Source organism: Meriones unguiculatus, chromosome 3 (genome assembly GCF_030254825.1).
Source record: "Meriones unguiculatus strain TT.TT164.6M chromosome 3, Bangor_MerUng_6.1, whole genome shotgun sequence".
Lineage (NCBI taxonomy): Eukaryota > Metazoa > Chordata > Mammalia > Rodentia > Muridae > Meriones > Meriones unguiculatus.
In genome coordinates, this window is record NC_083351.1 from 77,430,575 (window position 1) to 77,441,031 (window position 10,457).

The following is a 10,457-nucleotide window of genomic DNA, read 5'->3' on the forward strand; positions in this document are numbered from 1 at the left end:
TCCTCTCCCCACTAACCTCTCTCTTACCTAGGGTTTGGGGGTTAATGTTTAAAAAATGAGAGTTCCAGACCCAAACATAGAGTCACCCACCAGGATGAGAGGTCAGGGTGGGTAGGCCTTCCGCTTTATTTATTTATTTAGGTTTCCAATCAAATCACAAGAATAAGCACAAGTTACTGGTTTTTTAGAGCATGGCTCTAGGGGTTGGGTGTGTCCAACTAGTCTTACTATTTCCCCGCTAGGTTCACCCACCCCACCCGATGCCCCGAGTCTGCGTCTCTGTTGACTTTCCGCATTGAGCCACCCTGAACACGGCTTGTGGGCCCTGGCTGCCCTCCAGGTGTAACTGGGTATGCTGATCCCAGTTTGGACTCTAGAGTCTAACCTGCAACAGGGACCAGAGTCACGAGTGCTGCCAGTAGGCTCTGAGCTCCTCTGCGAAAGCCAGGGACTGGCAGTTCTCTGCTGCGGCAGGGAGGAAACTGGTTTTGCAGAGGTGCTGGCATTTGCAGCCTGGGGAGAGGCGCCCGGACCGGTTCCACAGAAACCCTGAGCTAGCAGCTGTTCTGACCTCCGCCCATCACTGCCCACAGCGCAGCTCTGCAAAACGAAGAGCTGGGCGGGAGGGACTCTGCAGGGAAGTCGTGTGACCCAGAGGCCATTTGGCCGATTCTGGCCCATCTCCCTCCCTATCCCAGCAGATGGGTGCGGCCAGGACTGGAGAAAGCTCAGGGTGGGGACTGTGCCCTCAGGATCAGGACGCCGCCTAGCGGCGCAGGCCCGAATGTCCTATGGATCAGCGTAAGGGCTTGGGGGCCTGCGTGTGCCAGGGAGGCGGAGACTCAGAGCCAGGTGGCTGGTGGACGTAGACAGAGCGCGCCCCTCGCAAGCTGCCCTTGCCCATGGCAGAAGGGCTGGAGCCAGACCTCGGGGGGGCTGTGAGCACAGCGGAGCAGGCCATGGAGATGCCGAGCTGGAAGGCTCCGGAGGACACAGACCCGCAGGTAGGCGTCTTCCGGGGCCGGCAAGGACGCATCTAGACTGCTTTATTGTGAGATTGAAGAGTTCCGTAGAGTTGAGTAAAAAGTACTGTTTTAGATCCGGCACAAACCAGGTGAGGTGTTGCTTGGCTGACACACCCCCACAGCCCCGGTTTAGAGCCGTTCCTCCGCCTCCTGTCTGTGTGCGGGACAGAAGGAACTGGTTTCTAGGCTGACCTAGCCTTGTAACCTGGCCTTAGGGCGGTATCAGCTCCCCCACCCCCTCTTGTCCCATAGGAAATCCTCGGGAGGGGCCATGCTTGTCCTGAAGAACCGGAACCTCAGGCTGGACTTCGGGATGCAGCAGCCCCTTCGCAGACGGTCTACTGGTAGACTAGAGCTCAAGCGTACCTGTGTTGCTGACTCTTGACTCCTGATGTTCAGGAGCTGCTTCTCCAAGTTTGCTCTGTTCCATTTTAGCCAGGAAGTTATGAGATCCGACACTACGGACCAGCCAAGTGGGTCAGCACTTGCGTGGAGACTATGGACTGGGATTCAGCCATCCAGACTGGCTTCACAAAACTGAATGGCTACTTTCAAGGCAAAAATGAGAAAGGTAAAGTAGAAGCAGCCTCTGGGATCCCGAGGTTACTTAGTTTTAGCTTACTGAAGAAATCTGTTTGGCAATAGGTGAATAACCAGATCACAGAAACCCTAATGTTTTTATACACGATTTGCCTCAAGAACCTTAGAAGAGCTGGAGGCGGGTGCAGCCAGCCTCTACTTTCCAACTTCTATTCTTTCACCTTTTCTTTTTCTGAAATGGGGCTTTGAAACTAGGGAGAAGTCTTTTCCTGTGTCAAATGCCTCTAATAATTAATTAGTAACTGATAATTAGTGATGTAAGGAGACAGGAAGATATTCAAGAGTATAAGTCTCAAGTCATAAGTGTGTGTCTGTGTGTCTAAGTTTGCAGGTCTCTTAGTCTTAGGACCTCATGTAAGTTGTAAAGAAAAACAATTGGCCTGTGTTTTAGTAATTTCTTTTTTATGTTTAAAAAGATATAACTCATTAATCTCAGAATACAACACTACAGGAAATGTTTAATATGGATTATGAATGAGTGTCATTCTACCACTACACTTGTTTTTAAAAGATGAGATATTATTTCAAGGGTATATATTTATGTTGGTACTGCAAAGTAAATTAAGAAATTCAAATAAAGTAGATTCAAAATGTATATTAGTCACGAAGACACAAAAGTTGCTTTCATTTTTTCATGATGCAGAGATGAAAATAAAGCTGACCGCTCCGGTGACAAGCTACGTGGAGCCTGGCTCAGGTCCTTTCAGTGAATCTACCATTACGGTTTCCCTCTGTATCCCATCTGAGCAGCAATCCGAGCCGCCCAGGCCTTCAGAGTCGGATGTCTTCATTGAAGACAGAACTGAAATGACTGTGTTTGTGCGGTAAGTGGTATTTAAGCCCTGCTGACTGCTAGTTTTATCTCTGTGCCCTCACCATTTAGCTCCTATGCAATTTTTGCAGGTTTTTCACCCTTCCATAAGAACAGTCTAATATATTTCATAGTATTTTCCTACTGTTTTGGTTTTAAAATGTCACTGAGGTCTATTGCAAGATATAGTCTCTTTGTTGAGAAATCTATTGTATACCTTCCACAAATAAAACAACACAAATTACATGGGGTCACCCTTGCCTACAAAATAGGCCTGAACAAGAACACCTTCAAAAACAGCATGTGATGTCTGCGCGCTTCTTCTCGGGCTGCCGCAACAAATACTTCACACTAGCTTATAACAAACAAAAATTTGCTCTTTGTAGTTTTGGTTTTTGTTTTTTGTTTTTGGGTTTTGGGTTTTTGTTTTTTTTTAAGCTGGGTTCAAGTTCAAAGGCACTGACAGTTTTAGTGACTCGCTAGGGACCATTTCTTGATTCATGTAAGCATCTTTGACCCTCTTTTGTAAGGATGATAATCCCTTTCATGAGGGCTCAACCTCCATTACCTAACTATCCTCCGGAGGATCTTAACACTATCATATTTATGATTAGAAGTTAAGTATGAATTTGGGAGAGACATTCAGTCCATAGCATTCTGTCCCTAACTGCAGAAACTTTGTGTCTTTCTCACATACCAAATGCATTCAGCCCATTCTACTAGTGCCAGAATCTTAGCTTATTTCAACATTGACTCAAAAGTCTCATTTAAATATCATCCAAATAAAATCTGGCTGAGACTCAAGGCATGATTCATCCTGAAGCAAATTCTCTCCAGCTGTGGGCTTGTAAAGTCAAATAAGCTATGGGCTTCCAAAGTACAACAATGTGACATACATGGGAGAGACATCCCCCTTTCAAATGAGAAAACAGAGAAGAAAAAGTAATGGGCCTCAACTCACTCAAGACCCAAATCTCAAGACTTTAGATATCTTTCTTCAATCAAGGCTCTGCCCCCAGGGTCCATTGGACTGGAGGGTAGAGACCTCCAGAGCTTTGCTGGACAGGAATTAGACCTCTGATACATCACATACCTGAATCTCACGGCATTGGATGCCCCAAGCCCAGCAAAGTAGTCATGTTTAGAGTCACCTACTGTAGAGTCTACCAGGCTAGGGATGGCTGTAGTGGGGACTGTCTATGGAGGCCCCACCCTTGCCAATGTGTCTCTGGGGATGAGGAGACATTGTTGAATAGACTAGACATGGGCTTTGCTCTTCTTTGAAGGATCTTGAATGTAGCAACCAGACTGTTTTGTTGTTGTTGTTGTTGTTGTTGTTGTTGTTGTTTTGCATTGGCACCTTTATATTAAAACTTATACCAATGAAGCTTATCAAAAATACTTTTTTGTTTCTTAACCTTCTAAGTAGAAACCACTGCAGTTGCTCGTCCTGTACTTTAGCAGCATGAATTCATTAGCAGGTGAATTCATCTCAGGATACTTGCATCTAGGCACTTCATTAAACTTTTATTCTCTTTCCCTTCCCATCGTGTAGCAGCTCCATCCCTCTAATCTGCATGTGTCTTGGCCTATGTTCATATCCACATCTGATATAATATCCTGGTTCCTTTCTGCCCAGCATCCTATAAGTCATAGGCTAATCTGAAGCTCTTGCTTTTGGACCTCATTTTATACCTCACTGAGACAGTGCTTTGTACTTTGTCATTTCTGTTTTTCTTATCCCTCCCTTTCTTTGTTCAGGAAAATCCTCCCTCATTCAAGACCAACTCGAAAGATACCTGTTAGCGTAGAGTCACAACCTTAGCATTCTCGGGGCCTTTGAGCCTGCCTCTGCTCAGCACGGCTCAGGGTGTTCAGGAGATTCTGTCAAAACATTGATCTCTCCTTTGGACTGAATGCCTAGACACCCAAACTATATTTCATTCATCTGTAACCCCTTGTGTACTCTTCGCCCCAGAAGAGGAAAATGAGGGAAGCATTTAATTGAGTTTCTGTTAATTCACTCTTATAGTTTCAGGAACTTGGGAAGCTGAGACAGAAGTTAACTTAAGCCTAAGATTTCTGGCGCAGACTTAGCAACTAAGACTCTGTGTCAAAAGTATGTAGCAACAATAATCAGAACAAAGGAAACACAACATGACGGAGACAGGCTTCATAGCACACCTCCATAATGCTAGCACTAGGGTGTCTGAGTTCAGAGGACCATTTATTTGGAGCTCACCCCAGCTACACAGTGCCTCCAAAGGCTGCCTGCACTGTATAGCAAGACTCTTTGCTGCATAGTGACTTTTGGGGCAAGCTGAATTGTATATAAGAGAGAAAAAAAAAGGAGGGAAAGAAAGGAGTGGAAGACAGGGGACTTGGGTTGGGAGTACGGAAGGAGGGGCTTCTGAGTGGTTCTCTAAATCACACATCAGTATGTTTCTGAGAAGTTCCTAGTAAGGTACTCGGGCCGTATCCCAGACACCCTCAGTGTTCATAAGGTTCTATGGTGACTTTTGTACATCTTAGTCCACACAAGATGTGAGTTCCAAATCTGTCCCTCCTTGGCGAGCTTCATGAGCCCAGGTATGAAGGTCATGGCTGCCTGGAAACCATGTCATCCAGCATTCAGGGCCCCAGACCCTGCTGTTCACCTCAGGTCAGCATGGATATCTGTAGTCAAATCACTCAGGCACAATCACTTTCTTCTCTGCAGGTCTTTTGACGGATTCTCAAGTGGCCAAAAGAATCAAGAACAACTTTTGACATTAGCAAACATATTGAGGGAAGAAGGAAAAGTTTTCAATGAAAAGGTCTTTTATACTGCAGGCTACAGCAGCCCTTTCCAATTACTTGATAGAAATAATGAAGTGTGGCTGATTCAGAAAAGTGAGCCCGCCAAAGAAAATGAATAAGGAAATGAAGATCACGATCAGGGGCAAAACTTCTGGGAATGCAGACATCAACAGCACCCATAGGTGAAGTATATAGTGTCTTTTGCTTGAGACACCACCCTGAATCATGCTTATTTCCAGTGTGCCTTTGCAAGAAGCTTCATTTAGGTACAGGGTATCAAGAGAAATCTGTGGCCTCTCTTTCTGTGAGGGTCCAGGATAATGGCATGCCATTTCCCTCTCATTCACAATATCACCCTCATGTTGCGGCCTTCTGCTTAGACTTAGGACATTTGAATGTTCTTCCTTTCATATAATAGTAATGAAAATGTTAAAGATTTAGCCTGTGTAGAAGTAAAATTATGTTGCATACAAAAATAGTCTTACTGCTGTCCACTGTTGCCTTTTTCTGTTGAATCCATGCCCTCACCTAGCTACTACTCCCTGAACACACACACACACACACACACACACACACACACACACAGTTCTTACCTTAAAGTGTTAACAAAATTTGGAGGCAGAAAATAAATTTATGAGATATGAGGCTTCCTATGCTACCTGACAGGTATGCCTTTTGAAGAAATACAGATGCCTGATTTTAACATTCACTTGGATTTTTAAAGTACTGCATTTAGTCTTTCCAGAGGTTGTCTGGAAGGTCTTACTCTTTCTAAGTGTGGGTTGCTGCAAAGTCAAGGAGGTTACAGTGCCTCCTTGCTCTGTTACAGTCTTATAGTTGGGAGGGTCGAGTCACATTCAGATTCATGGCCGCTGTCATAGGAAGGTGCTCTCTCCAATTCTGGCTCCTGGGATGGTGGCTCTCAGAGCATGGGGGACAGCGAGTTAGATTCAGGAACTTCCTGATAACTAAAGCTGCTCACAAGTGACATGGCTTCCAGTTCTCATTGACTGTGGAAGCAGAGACCACATAGTCACTTTCTGAGACACAATCATGGAGGAGGCTGAGGGTCCAGTAGATTGGATGGGGCTAAATGGTGCATGAGATCTCTCCAACTTTAATGTTATAAAATGTTTCTGATAGTCTGAGGCAACCTCTGTGAAAGGGTCGTTTGGACCCCATCGGGATCACAGCCCACAGGCTGAGAACCATCGCTCTAGGTGTCAGTTCATAAATCCTGATGCACTAGTCCATGCCCCGGCTGCTCAGGCACCTGTGATGTCATCATTGGTCACCGCCCACAGGGGCCTGGGATAAAAGGACCCCTGCTTTTTACTCTTACTCTCTCACTCTCCTTTTCTTGCTCCTCATTGTTTTGGTCTCTCTCTCCTTTCCCTGTCAGGGTACCACCTCCACCCATCTCTGTCTGTCTGTCTGTCTGCCTGTCTGTCTCTGTTTCTCTGTCTCTATGTGTGTGCATGCCTGCCTTTATGGATCACTCAGGTCCTAACTCTCTCCTGCTTCCCTTCCCCTGAATAAACTTCCATATAAATCAGTTGTGTGCATGGCATCATTTTTAAATACTAACACAAGAAACATCTGTTCTTAACTGAGTTTATAGGTAGACTATTCTTATTTCACCTGAATCCTCACAGACAAACATTAGAATACACATTTGAGCGTCACTATTTTATAGAGGAGGAAACTGAGGCACAGAGATGTTGGTAACTTGCCCCAGGCAAAACTAAGGGCAGAGGCTGACCTGTTTTTTTCTTTTATTACAGCCTGACTATGGTACTGAGCTTCCTGCACAGAAAGCTTTGAGGTGGTCATTTTTAATACAAAACAAGCTAGACACATTTCTGGTTCTAAAATTATTGCAGATTTAAAAATCTTTACTTCTTAGCATTATTTCCTTTAGTTGCATGTTGAATTTTTACTTTTATAGCATAGTCCACACACCACTAACTTCTGTTAGAAAGCAAACATTTTCATAATCTGCAGCCTTTTATGAAACACGCATCTTTTAGTAAATAATTTATACTTTGTGTGAGAGGAATCTATTTCTGATGGCCAAAATTCAGTTATAGCCCCATTAAAAAAAAAAAAAAAAAGATTTACTTATTATGTGTACAGAATTCTCCCTGCTTGGATGCCTACACACCAGAAGAGGGCACCAGACCTCATTATAGATGGTTGTGAGCCACGATGTGGTTGCTGGTCATTGAACAGCCAGTGCTCTTAACCTCTGAGCCAATCTCTCCAGCCTTAGGTTTTCTTTTCTAAGTCTCAGCCTTCCACTTTGCTGTTGGTCTAATTTTGCTCCATGAACATGATCCTGTCTTCTCTACAGACTCAATACTTCCAATTGCTGTGCTCAGAACTGACTCCAATTTTGGAAATCTGATTTCTGCATAAGAAATCCCCATTTTTGTTTTTGGTTTGTTTGTTGTTTGTTTGTTTGTTTCCTTTCTCTTTTCTTCTTCTTCTTCTTTTTTTTCCCCCTCGACTCTTATAAAGAACAGTTCCCGGCTTGCTTGCTTGCTCATGCCTCTTCCAGTTTTGGAAATCTGAGTTTTTCCTTGACTCTCATATAGAACAGTTCCTGGCTTGCTTGCTCATGGCCCATCACTGTTCCTTACCTCTTTATCCAGTTGTGCTGATCAAAAACTTCCTTGGAACGTTGGACTATAAGACCATATCTCAGGAACCATAAAAGGAATTAAGGTGGCCAGTCCTGTGTATCCCGTGCTTCTCACAGAATCATCTGTGTGTTCACAGGGAGTTTAGGAGATAGGTTTAGAAAGAAGACCATAAAGAGCAATTCACAGCATCCACTCATCCCTTTACAGTCATCACAGAGCTTCTTCAAAATTTCAAATTCTCTCTCTCTCTCTCTCTCTCTCTCTCTCTCTCTCACACACACACACACACACACACATACACAGTTCCAAGACATGGCATTATTATCACTCTTTAAGTCATTATGGAGTCCCTACTATTTTTCTGGCACTATGCTTCCTTCATCAGTGACTTGGTTCTGCTACACGGTTCATTTATCTACTGAGTCCAGTTGAGTGTTCATGACAGACAGGGGCTGTGTCTGAATGGACTTTGCATTTTAGACAGTGAGAAAGTTCAATTGAAATAATATGACCTGAAATTATGGCAAGTGCTATCAACAGGTGATATGAGGATTTCTGCAGAGATAGTTCCATCAGTTAAAATGTTTGCTATACAAACACGAGGACCTGCGTACAATACCTAAAGCCCACTTTAAAATGAAAACAAAACAAAAAAAGCTGCACAGTACTACACAATTGGAGACAGGCAGATCCCTAGAGCTCTCTGGCAGCCTCTAGCCTATTCGGTGAATTCTAAGCCAGTGATAGACCTAGTCTCAAAAACAAAACCCAAACAAAAAATAGAGTGAACATTTCCTGACAAAAAGACTGCCAAGCTTGTTCTCTGGCCTCCAAATATACACACATTCATGCATGCTCCCACACACATAAGTGCCTGAACACATGTGAACACACACACAAGAATTGCAATGAGACTGTGAGACAACGGCATGGAAGATTATATGGCTGTCACACAACACGGTCAGGGGAGGTCTTTCAGAAGAAATCCTGGGGGTGAGAATGATGAATGCCGAAAGCTGTCTATCTTGGGTAGATGCGACAGTGGCAAAGGAGGAGACTGTGTTCAGTCCCCACACTAAAATGCTGTACACACTGCTTGCTGAGTGGGACAGCTGGGCTTCTAGGACACTGGCTCTTTGAATAAAAAACGCTGCTGACCTTATATAGGGTTTTAGGAAACCCAGAGTCCAGGGATTAGAGGACTTTCTAAAGCATTTAGGGATTAAGGTATAGCCACTGAGGTGCAGTTACCAGAACTAGGATGCTGATGAGTGGCCTGGTTTAGAAGTGGACTTTCTGATATGAGGTTAGCACCTGCTGCTTGTTACAGTGGCCAGTTCTTGTCTGAGATTTAGAATTGTGGTAGAGACGCATTTCAGATGGACCAGACTGATCTTCATGAAAGTGCTAGCTACCCAGGTGTGGAGGATGTGATTGGTAGGCAATCTCCAGCTTTTCCCCCCTCTAGGAACCACTTCTGATTTCAAGATGAGTACACATCTTTCAGGGGAGTACGTAGCCCATCACTGGGTGAGGTGGGGTAGCTAACAACATACTTTTCTTGCAAAACCCATCCACTGCTGCCCAACTTGGGACTCCTCTGATAAGCAGTCTTTGCTCTGGAGCTCCCTAGCGGGCTGGTGTAGAAACTGTTAGACCTGCATAGCAGTCAGAGAGCTCTCTTCTAAATCTTGTTTCCCCTTGTCCTTTCAGAGGTGTGACATCACCACACATTTTTTTTTCAATGCAGTTTATTCAGGAACCTTGAACAATCATCTGACCCTGGGGAAAGCCAGCCCACAGCTTAAATAGCCTCTGGGTAGCCAACCCAGGCGTGCCACATGGGCAATGCAGATAGGTCCACATACATGGAAGCAAGCCAGATCCTCAGCCTTAGCCAAATGTGGAATTGTTCGTGACAGAGAGCACTCACCATCGGGAAGGTGGAAGGCGGAAACCAGCTCCATCTTTAAGGCACAACATTCAGCAGCTCTCTACAGTTCCCCCTTTTTGTTTTAGACGCATCAGGCAAGAGTAGAGGTCTGATCTCTGATATTAGAAATAAATTGGGACTTTGTACTGATGTTCATTTAGGTGTCATCCACCCAAAGAGCATCAGACCTGACCGATACCTTTTTCTCAGAGGCGGGACCTGGGGCATCAACCCGCATGCAATCAGACATGCTCTTCTCTGGGTCGAAAGTGGCTGACCCTGAGTGCAGTGCTTAGCCTCGCATCCTGAGCGTAACTTTTTAGCTTTTTATGGTAGCCAACCATGCTTGGGGAGACTGTCCTGCTTCAATGGCTGTAAAGGCCTGAATGGTCATGGCTGCATTACGCTGTTTTGAGACTCTAATCTTGCATATATACCACAGGCAAACCAAGGAGACCAACACCAGAAGGCCTGCTAACACTCCCATGCCTGCCCATTCCTTCAGATGATTCATGGCTGCAGCAATCCATGATGATAATCTTGTGGCTAGTCCTGCGTCCACTCTGGTAGAATTTACTGTGACAATGGCCACTCTCAGCTGCTCCATCGTAGTATCGAATTCTCCAGTCCAATTACCTAAAATA

The 10,457-nt window shown here is 44.7% G+C and overlaps 1 protein-coding gene across 1 annotated transcript; it reads left to right on the forward strand.

The window, feature by feature from the left end:
* The first annotated feature begins 476 nt into the window (after positions 1-476).
* Positions 477-6,790, forward strand: Hebp2 (heme binding protein 2). The gene is made up of 4 exons (XM_021644518.2): positions 477-1,004; positions 1,461-1,596; positions 2,269-2,449; positions 5,156-6,790. Exons 1-4 carry the CDS (start codon positions 903-905, stop codon positions 5,352-5,354), a joined length of 618 nt encoding a protein of 205 aa, XP_021500193.1. The 5' UTR covers positions 477-902; the 3' UTR covers positions 5,355-6,790.
* Positions 6,791-10,457: the final 3,667 nt, after the last annotated feature.